This window comes from Oncorhynchus mykiss, chromosome 3, assembly GCF_013265735.2.
Source record: "Oncorhynchus mykiss isolate Arlee chromosome 3, USDA_OmykA_1.1, whole genome shotgun sequence".
NCBI classification, from domain to species: Eukaryota; Metazoa; Chordata; class Actinopteri; order Salmoniformes; family Salmonidae; genus Oncorhynchus; species Oncorhynchus mykiss.
Window position 1 is genome coordinate 31,110,485 of NC_048567.1, and position 19,048 is coordinate 31,129,532.

Below are 19,048 nucleotides of genomic sequence, written 5' to 3' on the forward strand. Positions count from 1 at the left end.
AGCAGTGCTGCCCAGGTACCATGGAAGAAAAATGTGGGGAACCATCCACACCCTCCTCACCCACCTGCAGCCTCATGAAATCCTCTGCATTCACTCAGACCTTATCCTAGACAGTATGAGTGCAACTGTATCGTCTCCTTTCCCCTCTCCGTGCCCTCCCGTCCCCAGCTGTTCAAAGTGTCACCTGAGAGATTGATAAGTTCATGCTGTAAGCGCTTTGTTTGGAGAGCCTCCCGGAGTGAGAGAAAAACACCACCTGCTTGGCGAAGGAGCGTAGGGAGTTAGTCTAACAGGTCTGTGTGTGTCAGGCTGGGCGGGCGGCGTTGAGGGAAGGTTGGGGGGAGACGGCCGCCAAAACGCACCGTGGGCCCTTGACATCTGAGAGCGAGCACTGCCCCGTGCCGTGTTGGCCCCAAGTGACCGGCGCTACGCCGTTGCGCCGTCAAGCAGGCTGTTGCAGATACCTCTGCATGCCCCCCCTCCCAACCACACACACACACACTCATGCACACATCTGACGGCGGGAACAGCTGTTCTGTTAAACATGCTGTATGGCACCATATGCTTCATCTACCAGATATGGCTTCATATCATATCAGCTCCAACAACATGGAGGATCGGAGTCAGCCCAGTGGCAGTCACCCACATAGAGGATCGGAGTCAGCCCAGTGGCAGTCACCCACATAGAGGATCGGAGTCAGCCCAGTGGCAGTCACCCACATGGAGGATCGGTGTCAGCCCAGTGGCAGTCACCCACATGGAGGATCGGAGTCAGCCCAGTGGCAGTCACCCACATGGGGGAACGGAGCAAGCCCAGTGGCAGTCACCCACATAGAGGATCGGAGTCAGCCCAGTGGCAGTCACCCACATGGAGGATTGGAGTCAGCCCAGTGGCAGTCAGCCCAGTGGCAGTCACCCACATAGAGGATCGGAGTCAGCCCAGTGGCAGTCACCCACATAGAGGATCGGAGTCAGCCCAGTGGCAGTCACCCACATAGGGGATTGGAGTCAGCCCAGTGGCAGTCACCCACATAGAGGATCGGAGTCAGCCCAGTGGCAGTCACCCACATGGAGGATCGGAGTCAGCCCAGTGGCAGTCACCCACGTGGAGGAATGGAGCAAGCCCAGTGGCAGTCACCCACATGGAGGATCGGAGTCATCCCAGTGACAGACACCCACATAGAGGATCGGAGTCAGCCCAGTGGCAGTCACCCACATAGAGGATCGGAGTCAGCCCAGTGGCAGTCACCCACATGGAGGATCGGAGCCAGCCCAGTGACAGTCACCCATATGGATGATCAGAGCCAGACCAGTGACAGTCACCCACATGGAGGATCGGAGCCAGACCAGTGACAGTCACACACATGGAGGATCGGAGTCAGCCCAGTGACAGTCAACCACATGGAGGATCGGAGTCAGCCCAGTGAGCCACCCACATGGAGGATCGGAGTCAGCCCAGTGACAGTCAACCACATGGAGGATCGGAGTCAGCCCAGTGACAGTCACCCACATGGAGGATCGGAGTCAGCCCAGTGACAGTCACCCACATGGAGGATCGGAGCCAGCCCAGTGACAGTCACCAACATGCAGTTACACTGTACATGCCATTTAGCCAAACACTCGCATTGGCTAAATGGCATGTACAGTGTAAATCAAGATATAGCCGATATGAGGAATGATAAATATATTTTTCTTTAAAAAGCATAAAGTTTTTCATGCACGCATGTACGAGCGCGTCTAGTTTTTTGGTGCAGGACCGTGACACTTTATCCGTCCTCGCCATTAGAATCCCCGAATCAAAACTTACGGTATTCAATCATTTTGATTAAAAGCCAAGATCTCGAACAGTACTGTTGGGAGTGGAGAGGCCTAAGCAGCCCGCCACGTTTGAGAATTCATATATTTTCATAAACTTTTAACAATGTCAATGAGACACGTCTTCAATCTTTGGTCCACGCGACAGCGGGGCATTCAATCTTTCTTTAGCTTTTCGACAGAAAATTTGAATACGAGCACAGTGTTATTAATGTGATGGTTGTTACGGGGGGGGGGGGGGGGGTGGCTTCATGGGGGGATTCGCAGAGGGGGTTTTATTAGTTTTGGAGACACTTGAAGCTGAGGAATAAGAGGGAACGGGAGGAAGCAGGGAGGGCGAACACAGAAAGCAACGCTCGGCTAGGTCAAACACCGGGACTTGTTTGGTCCTAGCACGTACAGTATGTTAAGATTCTAATTCGGCACGCCCAATTAACAACACTAACAAACCAAGGGGATTCATTCCTACAATTTCCTACCAGCTACAGTTTTCAATGTTAGACAGGTTAAGATTGTGGCTTGTATATTTGTTTTGTTTCGATTTTTGCGGGGGTCCTATCCACAATCTTCATTATTTCCCTGTATTATAGTCAAAATGTTCCTCAACTTTTGCTCTACTGTAAATGTATCTGTTGAAGACAGGCACATTTGAGGCATACCTTCCTAAACTGAGGTTCAATCTTACATGGACAGTTTGTGGTTGACGTCAGTGTACTTGTTTATTGGTGTTAACTCTAACTAATCACACTATTAAAACCGAAAAAGCAAAGTAGAAGAAGCCCAGTTTTGCCCAAGAAAAAATGGCGTCAATTTCTTCTGAAAAAAGACCCATAAATGTATGAAGTGAAGTATAGATAGTGACTTATATGGATGATGTTTGGAGTGATATACTACATTTGGAACACTGATAAATACCATGACTATGAAAAGCACTTCAAATTTCCCCGACTGACCTTGTCCTTGATGTTATGAAGACACTGCCTTGGCTAACATCAAATGATTTGCCAATAGTACAATCGATCAATTTGTACATCTAAATTGAACACGTTACACAATCCATAACAATTGGGCAAGGTATAGATGTGTCCTAAATGGGACCCTATTCTCTATATAGCGCGCTACTTTTGACCAGAGCCTTATGGACCTTACCATGAAGGGAATCGGGTGCCATTTGGGATGTACCCTTTTGACACATCTTTGGTGTCATCGGAGGAGCCATAGAGGCGCCTGGGTAATAGACAGGAATTATTACGTGTCTGGTTACATGTAACTCTGGTGGCCATTTTATCTCCATCCACTGTGCTGTTGTAGATATCCACCTGTCAATAGTCACACCAGGTCAAACACTATGCTGACGTTATTATTGTGTCTGTGTTTGTGTGTGTGTGCATACCAGTATCTATGTTTGTTGGTCTCCAATTTCTCTCTCTCAGCCCTGTCCCCTTTCCCCTCTCTGTGTCAGTGCTGTCATCAGGATGGATTGAGCCAGTCCCAGTCTCCCCCCCCCCCCAGTGCAAACCAAACCACCGCGGACAGACAGAGTGGGCTAGTAACCCACTGGATAACAAGTAGACGCCCTCGTCCCTTTTGGGGACGTGAGGGACTGTAGAGTTAGAGATATGGGCCTGGGTGCGTTGAGGTGTCTGATAGGGAGAGAGGAGTGATGGGGGGGGGGGGGGGCAGGCAGAGTTCCAGAGAGGTTCCTGTGGTCATTTGTAACGGGTACATTCTCTCATAGCACCTGCCCAAACCAGGCTCCCCTGTAATGACTCAAACTGATGGTGTTAATAAGACCGGCTGCCCCCCCTTGGCTAGTAGTGGAACGCCCCAACAAAGGTAGAGCCCCACAAGATTCAATGCACACACACACACACACTCACGGACTCAAGCAGGCACACACACGCTCATAGGCATAAACACACACACAAACACGGACGGTCGGGCGAACACACACACATCTCTAGCAAGCCTACCTTTCAGACGAGGGGGCGGGGGAAGAGAGAAAGGGTCCTTTCCTATCTATAAAAGAGATACAGAAATAATCATGGAAATGAAATGTGTTACGGTGAACATCTTTCTGCTGGAAGGAAAAGCAGGAACGATTATATATGTATTCATGCATGTACAGATAATCTGTCTCTTTTTTATTTGATAGATAAACATCAGTAATTGTTGGTTGACTCGTTTGCACCCCGTATGGAAACATATAGCCTTTTTCATTCTACCAACTGTTTATTTGGTGTTCTCTCCAGCTTTGTAATGCTTCTGCTCTTCCAACATTTAATCTTTTATTTCGGGCTACTGATCACCTCTGAGGGTTGTGTGACTAAACAGTGCTACTGTGTGACCAACACGAGGCGGATAGTAGTTTTTGTTTGCCTCTCTCTCTCTCTCTCTCTCTCTCATTCTCACTCTTTCTCTCATTACAAAATTAGCCAAACAAAGCCTGAGCACTATAAAGGAAAACACAATAACAGAGGCGCTCGTTATGTGGAAATAAGAGGACACTTAATTGGGAATTGGCGGAGTCGCAGTATTTATTCCTGTACTGTCAGCACAGTCTCCAATCTCTCTTTCTCTCTCTCTTTCTCCAACTCTCCCACCTTTAAAATCACTCTCTCATCTCTCTCTCCTCCCTCAGCCCGTCTCTCCCTGTCTTTCTCCCTCTGTCTAACTCTCTTTCTCGCCCTCTCTCTCTATCTGTCCCGGCCCGAGGTAAACATATTTTGCAGGAAAGCTGACGGAGAGCTTGTTTTAACAAGGTCAGCGAGTCAACGCCTGCCCTCGTCACGCCAGCCTGGCTGTGTGGTGGGCCGTCTGTGGTCTAGCCGCAGACGACACTGTGGCATCTCCACGGACAATTTATCCTCTACACCTTCAATAATGAAATAATGCTTCCTCTCCTCTTCTCTACTCTTTCTGCCTACACATCTCCTCTCCTTCTCCGCTTCTCCTCTTCCTCTCCTCTTCTGCTCTCCTCTCGTCTTCTGCACGACTCCTCTTCCCCTCCTACTCGTCTCCTCACATCTCATCTCCATCTCTCCGCTTCTCCTCTTCCTCTCCGGCTGTGAGTGTTTTTTGGAGAGCAGGCCTAAGTGCCACCAGGCCTCAGACTGACCGGCTTCCTCTAAGGCACGATGGACTGGCGCTGAGGACTGCAGGTTTTACGAGAGAACACATAGTCCGTCGTCCAACACTAGTGTGTGTGTGTGTGGAGTGTGTGTGTGTGTGTGTGTGTGTTGTGTGTGTGTGTGTTGACCTGAGTGATGGGTGGTGACCCCCTGCCTGGCGCCTGCACTCCTCTCTCCCACCTTACAGACTTCGATAGCCGTGGCTTGTATTATTATTCACCATCGCCGTGTCCAAAGTTCTGCAACAGTGTTCCCTAATGAATGCGATCCAGGCGCTTTGATGAGACGTGTAACAAATGAAGGAACCGGTTTTTGCATTTGTTCCGTCAAAGTTTTACTGCCGGTTACTAAGGTGACGGCTGAAATGGGAGGGTTATCTCTGTCTGTGTTAATCGATTGGATTTGATTGAGTGTGATTTTGAACGTCCCTCATTTCTCTGAGTTGACGGGTTGTTTCCTTCCCTGTGGTAAACATTGTAATCAGCGTGGATCTCCCACTCGGTCTCTGCCATGCTAGGACCCAGGTTAAGTGCAGTTGCAGGCTATTATACATCATTAGGGTAAGTAAGACTCAGCCACGGGGGGAAGAGAAATGGAGGCCTCGGATGGTTCATTCCTCATCGGCTGCATGGAGCTGAGGGAGGGTCGAGGAGGCAGGAATAAGGCCCGATATCTACACGCTCGCACGATCGGACACTCACACGCAAGCAAATATGTGTACGCCTGCACACACACAGCCACATAGTCACAAATCACTGTGCCAAAAATACACTTTATAGGGGGTAAAATACCACACCAGCCAGCCAGCTAGTCGACAACACTACTCTACGTGGGAAGACAGAGTTGAAACTGGGACTTCTGGGATTTCTTTGTCTGTGTCTTTTTACAGTTAGTCCCATATCAGAGCAGCAACCTCCAGTTGGGCTTGTAAAGTGTGGACTAGATCTGGGGGCCAGTGGAACCTTCAATCGTCTTGCAGAGGAGAAAGCAAAGTGAGAAGTGCTAGATAAAGGAGAGCAGGAGAAATAGTCATTGTTCTCATTACGGAGGAACAACAAAAACATCCGTAGAGCTCAAACCGAGGAGAGAGCAGTGTTGAAAGACACTGTAGTTACTGCAACGAAGGCCACCTCCTCCCTCCGGCCGGAATGAAAACCTCAGGCCGGACGGCGCAGTGGAACCGCTCACATTTGAATGCTAATTTCGAGAAAGGACAGTTCGATGAATAGATCTGCTCTTCTCTCTGAAGAAAGGACTTGGCCGCATTAGAGATTGGAGTTTTAAATGCAATTTAAAGAAGAAGACAAAACACAAAAAAGAGGAGATATTTCCCCAATGTTTTTAAATTAAAGCCAGAAAGGGCATTACCAGGAGAGCATATTTTTCTACAGGCAATTACAAGGTCAATGCACCCTCAACATCCTCCTTTAAAGGTCCCCTATGTATGTTCTGGAATTGTGTTCTTGTATTCAACTTCTTTAATTGGCTCTGTAGTGGCTGCGCAGACACACACACGCGCACACACACACACACACACACACACACACACACACATATACATTTAATGTGCACACACACGCACACAGACCCTGCACACACGTAGAGATCCAGTAGCTGGGGGAGCAGGGGGAGAGAAGAGCTGGTCTGGTTTGTCTCTCTGGGCTGGGTGACAGCTGTGTGTGAAGTCCTTTGAATCTGCCCACACTGTCATCTGTTCATATGAAATCTACACACACGCACGCACACAGGCAAATACATGTTAAGCTGTTAAAGTGGTTTTGTGAAGCATTCCTTCATTATTGACTGGAGTCCATACCCAAAACCTGCAGTACCTTGAAAGGACAGAGATTGAAATTCAGGTGGCAGCAAACTGCAAAAGCGACAGAGTGAAGAAGAGAGAGGGAGAAGAAGACGAGCTGCGGAAGAAGCCGAGAGGACAGGGCAAAGAAGAGAGAGAGAGAGAGAGAGAGAGAGAGAGAGAGAGAGAGAGAGCTAGAGAGAGAGACAGAGAGAGAGAGAGAGAGAGAGAGAGAGCTGGTTTACATTACACCGGAGATCGTCTTTGGCATGCGTCAGCCGGCGAGAGGCATCAATCACTCCATCTGTGTAAAATCACAAGCTGACTCCGATATTGCTAAATATTTATACTGTCAGATACACACAGGCAGTGCAGCTGAATGAGGGGCATTCATTAGGCCTGTCAGCCTGCAGATGGAGATTAGAGGGAAACCTCCCACCATGGTCGCCTCGCACCATCTCCCCAGCGCTATATTTAGCCCCTTCACCACGATAAATATCTCTGCAATGCCTCTGTTAGGTAAATATTGGGTAAATACGACCAGGGATGATCTGGAGGTAACGTAAATAGAACGTTGTGTCGTCGAGAGGTGACAACAGGGATGTAAACGCAGTAGGTTTGGTCAGGCCTGTTGCCTCGACTTTGCTAGGCCTTGCGCTACCAAATGTTTCTGTCTTTCGGTCTCTGTCTGTGTTTTTCTCTTTCTGTCTGTCTGTCTTTCTCTTTATTTATTTTTTTCTCTCTTTCTTTCGCTCCTCTCTTTCTCTTCGTCTATCTTCTTCGGTTTAAACGTGACGCAAGCGGCTCATATCTTTGATTACTCGCAGAGGGCTGACTATTTCATCTGTCTGTCTATCAGAGTTTCAGATTATAGTAGCCTCCACACTCACCCCCCCTCTCTCTCTCTTTCTCTCTCTCTCTCTCTCTCTCTCTCTCTCTCTCTCTCTCTCTCTCCCACTCTCTCTCTCTCTAGCTCTCCCACTCTCTCTCTCTCTCTCTCTCTCTCTCTCTCTCTCTCTCTCTCTCCCACTCTCTCTCTCTCTCTAGCTCTCCCTCTCTGAAGCAACACAGCAAAGCAACAAAGAAATAGAAAACTTTTTCCGCTTAATTACAGTGGAAACCTCCAGGTTGATTCGTGGGGAAAAAATCTGCTTCTATTTCATAACGAATCATTGAGTCGCAGGGGAGTGTGAGGGATAGAGAAGGGACACAGGGATGGAGGGAGGAATGGCGAGAGCTCGGAGAAAGGGAAAGGCGTGTAATTATCTTCAGAACGTAGCCATCACCAGTAAATCCGTGGAGCCATCTGACATGGCTAATTAAGGAAGCAATCAAAGGTCCATCTCCCGAGAGTTGGATAGGGCGAGGTAGAGAGAGAGAGAGAGAGGGGGCGAGAGAGAGGTGTAATGGGGAGAGTGAGAGAAGGGCAGGAAGGAGAGTGGAGGAGTGACTGAAGCAGCCGGTTCTTGTTGGGCTCTTTGTGATGATTCCATGTGTCAGTCCTCTGAGCGGAGGCTCCTGCAGGCCTAACTAACCCCAGCTCCTTTATCAAGCTTCGATCTAACGCTCACTAGCACAGATATTGTAAGTCAGTGTGCTATGCCCCAGTGGAAGGCTGTGTGTGTGCGTGAGTGTGTGCATGTTCGTGTACAGTTTAAGACGGAATTTTACATACACTTATGTTGGAGTCATTAAAGGGACAGTCAACTTAGTGTATGTAAACTTCTGACCCACTGGAATTGTGATACAGTGAATTATAAGTGAAATAATCTGTCTGTAAACAATTGTTGGAAAAATTACTTGTGTCATGCACAAAGTAGATGTCCTACCCGACTTGCCAAAACTATAGTTTGTTGACAAGAAATTTGTGGAGTGGTTGAAAAACGAGTTTTAAACAGCTTGGAAAATTACAGAAAATGATGTCATGGCTTTAGAAGCTTCTGATAGGCTAATTGACATCATTTGAGTCAATTGGAGGTGTACCTGTGGATGTATTTCAAGGCCTACCTTCAAACTCAGTGCCTCTTTGCTTGACATCTTGGGAAAATCAAAAGAAATCAGCCAAGACCTCAGAAAAACAATTGTAGACCTCCACAAGTCTGGTTCATCCTTGGGAGCAATTTCCAAATGCCTGAAGGTACCACGTTCATCTGTACAAACAATAGTACGCAAGTATAAACACCATGGGACCACGCAGCCGGCATACCGCTTGGGAAGGAGACGCATTCTGTCTCCTAGATTAACGTACTTTGGAGTGACAAGTGCAAATCAATCCCAGAAGAAGCCACTGCTCCAAAACCGCCATAAAAAAAGCCAGACTACAGTTTGCAACTACACATGGGGACAAAGATTGTACTTTTTTGAGAAATATCCTCTGATCTGATGAAACAAAAATAGAACTGTTTGGCCATAATGACCATAGTTATTTTTGGAGGAAAAAGGGGAAGCTTGCAAGCCGAAGAACACCATCCCAAACGTGAAGCACGGGAGTGGAGGTATCATGTTGTGGGGGTACTTTGCTACAGGAGGGACTGGTGCACTTCACAAAATAGATGGTATCATGAGGATGGAAAATGATGTGGATATATTGAAACAACATCTCAAAACATCAGTCAGGAAGTTAAAGCTTGGTCACAAATGGGTCTTCCAAATGGACAATGACCCCAAGTATACTTCCAAAGTTGTGGAAAAATGGCTTAAGGACAACAAAGTCAAGGTATTGGAGTGGCCATCACAAGGTCCTGACCTCAAGCCTGACTCAGTTACACCAGCTCTGTCAGGAGGAATGGGCCAAAATTTACCCAACTTATTGTGGGAAGCTTGTGGAAGGCTACCCGAAACGTTTGACCCAAGTTAAACAATTTAAAGGCAATGCTACCAAATACTAATTGATTGTATGTAAACTTCTGACCCACTGGGAATGTGATGAAAGACATAAAAGCTGAAATAAATCACTCTCTCTACTATTATTCTGACATTTCACATTCTTAAAATAAAGTGGTGATCCTAACTGATCTAAGACAATAAATATTTACTAGGATTAAATGTCAGGAATTGTGAAAAACAGAGTTTAAATGTATTTGGCTAAGGTGTATGTAAACTTCAGACTTCAACTGTATGTGTGCTTTCTCAGCGGTGCTCTGTAAGAGAACCCATGATTACTTATAGGGTACATGTATAATGTAACGGCAACTCAGCTAGAAAGCAGATTGAACCTTGGTTGTAATTCACCCAATAGTCAGTGCTCTGTGAAATGTGTGTGTGTATCTGTGTGTCTGGGATTCCTCTGAATTAATTGTCCAGTTCTCGCACATTTCCTGGGTGGTCAGATACGGAAGGTGAATGAGACAAAGGGTCGGACACTTCCCCACAAAAAAACCCACCTTTATCAAGGGTTACCCCCTCTCCTCCACCCACCCTCCGTCTCCTGTTGGCAGAGGCGTGGGTGACCAGGGGGTCAGCCAGTCTTGGCCAGGGAAGAGTCAGCAAAAAAAGGAGCTGAGTTCAGGGAGGAGAGAGGAGGAGAGTGACCTGGCTGTATGCACTGTGAGTGACAAACACTGAACCAAAACCTGGTTGTATGCCTTCTTCCTTTGACTGTCAGCCCTATGCCTTATATATACTGTACATCCTTAAAGGCCCACTCTGTGATTTTTATGATTATTTATGATTATTTAAATTAATGATTGAAACCCATTGATTCTTGGAGAATGTAACTGATGTGCCTCTCTTGAGCTACTTGTTGAATATACGGTTGACCTAGAAAGATCAGTGTGCCCATGTATGGCTGTTTGTCCTTGGGGTGTGTACTGCGCTGTGTGTCTCCATCCTTCTCTCTCTCCTCCTTATCCTTTTCTCATCTTTCTCTCCTCCTCATCCCCCTAGTGTCAATCTCGTCCTGGTGTAATTGCTTGTTTTTTGGTCACCAGGCCAGTTCCCCCTCCCTGGCGTTGATTCATAGAGCTTGTAAAGGTGACAGTGGTCCCTCTCAGTCCCTTTCAGCTGGAACAAAGCAGGTGACAGAAACACATTCCTAGACGGCTGACCTGATGGTCCCCACTGTCCCCACCCCGTCTCTCCTAGCCTGGACTTGAGGGACACAGGAGGAGTAGTAGTGGGTCTTCATTCAAGCATGTCGTCAGTACCATGTAGTGAGGGGGGGGGGACTTCCTTCTTCTAACCCTCCCCCATGTCCCACAGCTCTGCCCCCACAGCCCATCCGTGGTGACCTGGATACATGCTCTCTCTGACACTTGAACTACTTAGCTGTGTCACCTTCAAAAGCCCCGACAGCACCACCGACACCCATCCTGCTTGCGCGTCAGCTGGAAAACGGCCTCACAAATCAAACACCCACAGGTTCATATCTCGGATTTTACGGAATCGGCGCGTAAGAGGATGGTAAAAAGGATGGTAATTGATCTTGAAGTCCATGTGTTTGTCACAGTGTTGTCATTGTGCCGTCATGTTTGATTCAGTATAATTGACTGGGCTTGGCTTATGCTTATGTCCAATCCAGGTTCGACTGTCCACTGTGTCCAGGTTGATTCGTGTTCAGTGTTAAAGCAGTTCAGACAACGTTAAGGTTGACTTGTGTAATTGATTGATGGGGGCTGCATGTCGGTGTTAAGGTTACTTCCTCTAACTGCTGGTAAGTGGCGTCTGACCGCTTCCCAGGCGAAGACCCTCTCCTTCCTGAAGTAATGCCACTTAGAACCCCCCCCCCCCCCCCTCCTCTACCCAACACCGCAGGCTGTGCTGGCTGTGGGCATTGATCCACTGATCAATATATAGCTGCATCTGTAGTGTACACACTGAAGACTCCAAGCTGTTGGCTGTATGGTAATAGGGTAGGCTAAAAGCATCCGCATGCTTCCCAGATGAAACAGTTCGGAACAGTTTGGGCATATATTATGACAAAAAAAAGGTTAACGTTATTGGTTGTTTTGGACTTTCTTTCTTTTTTCAGCTGTTCGGGCACACCATTTTTTTCCTCGACTCAAGCTGAAGTCGGTGATTGGTCGGCTTTAGAAATTCTTCACTGGTGCCTGTTGTCATTCGACAAGAGACGACTCGTCCACATGCACATTCTGTTCACTTGAGGAATACTGCACCAAACAGTACCTAGTTAGACGTAAAATCGCCTGACTAAGATCTCTTGGACAAAACATTTCAAAAATGAATGACAGATTTCTTGAATGGTCTTCGATTCATTCGGACTATTTTGAGGAAGCGTATACCGCCTACGGCATCTCAAAATGGACAAACCGATCTACGTTCTCGTTTGCCAAGGTATTGAAGTATGCGAGCACACTGTATGTGTATGTGTGTCTGTCTGACTGACTGTCGTTTTGTTCGTCTTGCATTCTCCTGTGCTGCTGACACTATAATTCTCTTATCCTTTATTTTCTCCCCATTCGATCTCTGTTGTGGCTTTTCCCTCCTTCTCTGAAGGGAGGCCAACTCTCGTCTGGAGAAATGACATCAGAGCCTCCCTTCCATCGCTCCGCTTCTTTCTTCTTTATCTTTTTCTCGCCGGAGCCTCCATCTTGTTTGAAATCACTGCAAATAATGTGGTCTGTCCTCACGACTCGCTGTTAAAGGAATCGGTCACTCAGAACACTCAAAACACATATTAAAACACGCATCAGCCTCTCGCCGGGCCCCAATCACGCTGTTCAAATGTTGTTCTTCCACCGGGAGCAAGTGAAGAGATGGGATGTGCAACATTAACTTGATTCGCGCCGGGCCACGACTGAGCGACACCCCATAAACCTCAGCGGGCAGGCAGGCTGCTGCCTAGGCCCAGCAGACAGCACCCCACGGATAATGTGACACACGCTAGCGATGCCTCCTATAGCCCGCCACACACATAAGCACACACACACACACACACACACACTCGCGTACACATACACACTCGTTTTATGGTAATGTGTAAAAACATCACAGCAGCGAGTTATTGTCCTCTCCTGTCGGCCTCTCGTCTCTTAGCAGTTCAGCGTTGGCATAATCCGTTAGCAGTGGCCAGTGGGTCTCTGTAAACAGGCAACCTCTGCTGTCCTAAATGTCAACCGCCCATACAGAGGGACAGGCGCCCTAGTCTTTGCAGCACTTGTTCTATAGACTGTCCACAGTGTTTCCTACTAAAGGTTTTATGACTATGGGTTTTAAATGTGTTCACTCTGAATTGTGGAGATTTGCTATTTTCTATGTTTCCTATTGTGTCATCATACTAATTTCCCATGAAATCATTGGCGGGGGGTTGTGTGAAGATGGGGGCTATTTTGTAAAGGCATATCAGTGGAGGATGGAGATGGACTGGTATTTGGCAGAGGGTGATGGGAGTAGTGATTATGAAGAACTGACCACTGGTCAGTTTGTTGACAGACAGACATACTAGCATTGGTTACACTAGTCACTGGGATACACAATGTCCTCGATCTTGATTAGGTGTAGTTGACGATGCTGTAGCTACAGTATGTTCACTGTGCATTAGTACACTGGTCATCATAGGTCCATTTGTAGCTTGGCCATCAAATAGTCAACATGCCTGGTAAAATAATAGTTCAATCAAATAAAAACCGAAATGACGGTGAGAAAAAAAATGATTGAGGAGTTTATTGTTGCGTGTGTGAAGCAAACCTGGATCAGATTCTTTCAAATACCTTGTTTTCTGATTTACATTTAACCCGGTACAATGGAACCAAGCACACCTGCCTAGAAAATATTTGACCCAGGTTTGTTGTGTGTGTGTGTGTGTGTGAGCGAGTGTCACCTGTTCCTCTCCAAATCATTTTCTCTGGATAGATTATGCATGTCTGAATCCTCTGAGCAGCTCTCAGCCTTAAACAATGCCATTTCTAACACCATTCCCATCGCCTTGGCAACTCCATAGCAACCTGTGGTCTGCCACAGGGCATGGTGTGGATCAATTAGCACCATCTGACGTCTCACCACTTCTTGTCACCCATTTGAATACCTTGATATTTTTTTCTGAAGAAATGCATTTGTGTGTCCATTAAATTTTTTTTTTAAATATGCAGATTATTTTTCATATCAAGTTAACGGAGTATTTCTATATAGATATTTTTTTTATGTTAGGCTCTGTTATTACGTCAGCTTTGCCAGTGCCCTGTAGAACTGGATTTAAAAAGGAATAAAGACAAAATAGAGAGATAACATGTCCCTGGCCAATAGAATGAATGGACATTAAAAAGAAAGGAGGACCAAGGCATACAAATGCCTTTATTTGTATGGCATGTTCAATGGAACCAACATGTCTAAATCTGACGCGTTTTGGCTGCATGGCTGTCAGGGAGTACAAAGACATGACAGTACAATGTTTTCTTTGAACAAAGCATTTTCCCAACAACCCTGATTGAAGACACGAGGGCGGGGTTACAGAATAGCCAATAGTCATTGGACAACACCTAGTATCTTTTTTTCCACAAGAATGAATGGTCATTGGTGCTATAAGTATAGTCCTAATAACTCAAAATGTCCACTGACGTCATACAGCTTTGCCATTAACGCTTCTCCATAATCTCTGTGTTTTTCCCAGGTATCGTGTCCAAGTCGTTCGAGTGTCGTCTAAAGGGCCAGGGAGCCACGTTCGTGGAGGTTGACACAGCGTTTGACGGGGCGTTCCCGGTGCGAAGGGTGGGCTCCATGGAGGGGCTGGAGGGCCAGGAGGGTGTCCAGCAGGTGATCATCATCCAGGGTTACGGCAGTGGGGAGATGGCCTTCGACCAGGCCCTGGAAGAGTCAGCCGCTGCCACCCTGCGAGACCTGGCCATGGCGGGACAGGTGGCCGAGGTGCTACATATCACCGAGGACGGCCAGGTCATCTCCTCGGGGAGGGAGGTGTCTGCAGGCGGGGCCCATCACCTGGCCGGAGGCACCACCCGGTACGTCCTGCTGGAGTCCGGCGGGTCTGCAGCCGGAGGTCACGGGGGTCATGGGGGAGGGGCGACGCACCACCACATGGTGTCGGAGTCATCCACGGCTCTGGATGCCCTCCTCAGTGCCGTCAGCGAGATGGGCCAGCAGGAAGAGGACAGCCAAGAGGTCATGACTCAGGAAGTTGTGTCAGACGTGGTGGAGGAAGAGGAGGAGGCGGAGGTGAAGACGGGGGAGGAGGTGTGGGAGGAGCAGCAGGTGCAGGAGGAGCAGGTGGTCCAGGAGGTTCTGCAGTTTGCAGCCAGCCATCTGATGAAGGAGGGGCTGACGCAGGTGATCGTCAACGATGAAGGGACCCACTACATCGTGACGGAGTTGGATGACAATACCCTGCAGGTGGAGGGGACCATGTACACCCAGCACCAGGGAGGGGAGGACGACCAGCAGAGCGAGGGAGTTTCAGAAGGCCAGGCTGGGGAGAGGATGGTCTACTACCTGGATGGAACGCCACACAATGTGGTTCTGGAGAAGGTGGAGGTGGACTAGTCGGTGACTGTGGCGAGAATCTCATCTGGATTTCCTTGATTCCTCGAGTCCTCTCCTCACCTCCTTCTCAAAACCCGTTGGATAAGAAGTTATAGGGGAGTGACCTCTGTCTGACCTTTTCATCCATTGGGTTGGAGAAGGAGGCGAGGGGAGAGAATGCAGTTGAGACTTTCCCTGTGTGAAGACCAAATGTCCAGCTTAAAGCCCCTAAGAGTCTTCCTCTTTGTCTCTTTCATTGAAAATGTCATGTATTTTTTTTTTACATAGCTTTATCTCCGTTTTGCAACGATCAACTCAGGATAACATTCACATCTATAGAGTTCTAGTGAGGTGCAAAGTCTTTGGTGCTAACATTATTTAACATTTGCATTATTTTATGACCAACACCAGAATTACCACTTGTTTTTGGAGTCATGACTGGAAATACATAGGCTATTTTCAGTTGCAAAAATAATACTTTTAAGATTACATAACGGGAAATGTTCCCGTTATCTAGAAAGACGTACAATCTTTAAGTTGCGCGATTTGTTTTTGTTGAAAGTTGGAGAATAATAGCAGCTTTATTTTTCAGTTTGATATGGTTTTACTAGAAGGACGATATTCTGCTATTTGTTTAATCAGCCCATTGTTGGTTTTGCATGTCAGCAATCCAGTTTTAACATATATCATTTTCAAAACACAGAAATACCGCTGGTATGATGCAAAAGGCAGCATCATCTTGCATCATACCAGCTGTATTTCTGTGTTTTGAATGTTATTTATCTTGAAAACTTGTTTGCTGATATGCAAAACATTTCTGTACTATATCAACAATGGACTAATGAAACAAATACCAAAATATTGTTTTTGGGTGGAGTTTTCCTTTAAGTAGTGAATTAGTTTGCAATTGTAAGTTAAACAATTTTTTTTTGTTTGTTTATTTAAAAAGGTACATTAATAGGTCTGTTTTGATAACAGACACCTTGCTTTCATACCTTGCTGAATCAAATACATCGAAAATATCCAGGCTGCTGATTGGTCTAAATCCAGGGGCAGTCCACTGATTGGCTTTGTTTTCAGCAAATTCCTAAATATGGTCAGAATGCTGATTGGTCTGAATCCAGGGGCAGTCCACCTGTTTTTCAGGATGTTCTCAAAATGTCACGGTGCTGACATTGTTTTGCATCATTATTAAGTTCTCTCATAGTGAGTGTCCTTTGACCGTCAAAATAGGACAAATGAATTGGATTGCCACAGAAACATGTGTTTGACAGAATAGCTTGGTGATGACACAACATTTAGTGAGTTTCTGATAATCATAATTAAATTAAAGTTGCTAAGTATTTTTCTCCATTGGTTTTACTGCTCTCAGTTATTGTAAATATATGTTTCTGTAAATGAAATTGCAATGAGACTTGCGTTTGACTAATGACAATAAAGCTCAGTCTTCATTTTTGGAGGGTTGCTAGTTCACCTCAAGTTTTCTATGACAGTGTTACAATCTCCTATTCACATCAACCACATGAACTTACATGCATCAACTGACATAGGAGCTTCGACCAAGTGTGTTTCCAATCACCATCATCATGATCATCACCATTGTCATTATCACCGTCATTATGATCAGCATCATCCTAATCATAAATACGCCTCTCCCTCAGCCAGCCCCCTATTCTCTCCCTCCATTGTGTTGAACACACACATTCTTTCTCCCTACAGTATTCAAGAGCTGGAAGAGGGAATCAATATCCACTTAGGGCCGTAGTACAGCCTAGGCCCTGATTGAGTGAGTGGGAGCCGAGAATGACGGCTATGAACACAATGACGAAGACTGGCTTGCACACAGGGGCCACCAGGAGATCATCTGTTTAATGTAACACAGCCAGGTGTGTGTGTGTGTGTGTGTGTGTGTGTGTGTGTGTGTGTGTGTGTGTGTGTGTGTGTGTGTGTGTGTGTGTCAGCGAGAAAGAGAAAGAGTTGTGGGCTGAGAGGATTACAGCTGGATTGAGTGAGCGAGGTGAGCAGAAGAGCAGCAGCAGAGACCCCCCCCCCCCCCCCCCCCCCCCTCATAACCACTGTCGGAAGGTGAGCCTGTAATTTCACATGGCCTACTGTATGTCTCTCTGCTACACAGAACTATAGCAGCCCTGCCTCAGCTAAAACCTGCAATCCTAGCTGTCTCCTTTCACGCTTTCTCCTCCCAGTTAACACACAGTTAACACAATTATACGACGTGAATCATCATGGTGTGTGGGTTTTTATGTGTGTGTCGCTGTGCCCGCGTGTGTGTACGTGTAATATGCTTGTGTATGTGCATGCGCGCGGCGTGTGTCACTCTCTCCACCCTGTGCGGCTTCCTAATCAGAGACGGGTGGCTCATTATTAGCTACAGCAGGCCGTGCGTGTGACATGGAAGAGGGAGAAATTAGCAGCTGTCACCGAGTGATGAGTTCATTTCCTGACAGGCCCTGTTCGCCTGAGTCCGTTGGAGACGACGGGCAGACGGCTGATGGAAACCTGCCGCTGCAGCTTAATTGGCGAGCCGGAAAAGGGCAGAGGGCCGGTGGAGGGCAAGGGGGGGTGGAGGGGCGGCTATCCTCCCTCTCCTTCCATCACTCTGTGGGGGCAGACGGGAGAGCGAGAGGAGAAGGACAGGGGGTTGGGGATCTCTCTGAGTATGATAAATATGGCAATTCTGTTTAGTTCACCGTCTATAGGAAACATATCAGCCCGTGGATCATTTTCTTAATGTCTCTGCTATTCGTTTTGCCCCCCCTTTGGCAGTATTAGCATTCTCACTGATGCTGATACACTCTGGTTGTGTGTTGTGTCCTGGGGACAGCATGCAGGTACAATTCTATTAAAGGGACCTGTTTGTTTTGTGGTCTACTTTCTATGTTATGTGGTCTTGTTCCTGGAGCGTGAGGGCAGTTGAAGAGATGTACAGTCAATTCTATATTTTCTAGTCCATTGTTTGTGTCAACGCTCTGACAGAACTGTAGTGTCTTGAGTCTGTGAAAGCTGATATAATGTGGCAGCAACAGACCAGGAGTGGTTCATCTCTTTATGGAATGATTGGGCCTACCATCTCTCTCTCTCCCCCGTATCCCTGTCTTTGTTCACACTAATCCAGCGCTAGCCCCCCCCCCCACCCTCCTGCAATAGACTCACTGCCACACCTACCTCAGCGCCTGACAAACATTGACAGCCCCACTCCATTCCCGAGCCACTCATAGCAGGCGTCTTCCCCCCCCACAGAACCTCCCCCAAACACACACAGCGAAATGCACAAACACTCACAAGCACACACGCACCCCTGAAAACACTTCAGGCCCACAGACATGCGGGCTCTCAACACTTCATTAAGAGAAGCAGTGATTGAAAAATGATCCGATTAGCTCACTATGAAGAGCGGGGTGACCGAAATAACTGTCATTTCAACCTTGAATGAGAAACAACTGTAAGTGCTTTTAATTAGACACACAACACAGAGGAATAGAGAGAGAGAGAGAGAGAGAGAGCATTTCCCCTCCTTCCCCAGCATGAGATGTTTAAAAAATAAGAAAACAGCTGTATGAAAACTTGGTTGAGGTAAAAGAGTGGCAAAACCTCCTCAAAAAAAGGCTTTTCCATTTAGATTTACAATATTTAATATAGATCTCTAGAGAGAGAATAAAAAATAAAAAAAAGGTTTTACATCTCTCTGCTTAAATTATGTAATTTCACATTCTCAGTTTTCATTTGCTGCTGCTGCCATTTAGAGAGAAAGATACACACTTAAAGACATCCTGCTGCCCCTGAAGCAGAATACATTCACTGTTAGAGAGAGCTAACTCTGTATTCTCTTTCAAAAGCTGTTGGGACATTGTTTCACCAT

At 46.9% G+C, this 19,048-nt stretch overlaps 1 protein-coding gene across 2 annotated transcripts in view; it reads left to right on the forward strand.

Annotated features, from left to right (window-relative positions):
• Positions 1-17,124, forward strand: part of LOC110518266 (zinc finger protein 407) — a 188,288-nt gene extending 171,164 nt beyond the window's left edge. Inside the window, exon 9 of one of the 2 annotated variants that reach the window (XM_036973835.1) lies at positions 14,309-17,122. In XM_036973835.1, coding sequence (XP_036829730.1) covers positions 14,309-15,192 — 884 coding nt within the window. In that variant the 3' untranslated portion in view covers positions 15,193-17,122. Of the gene's footprint in view, positions 1-14,308 lie in introns of both variants that reach the window. The other variant, XM_036973836.1, reaches the window with a different exon arrangement.
• Positions 17,125-19,048: the final 1,924 nt, after the last annotated feature.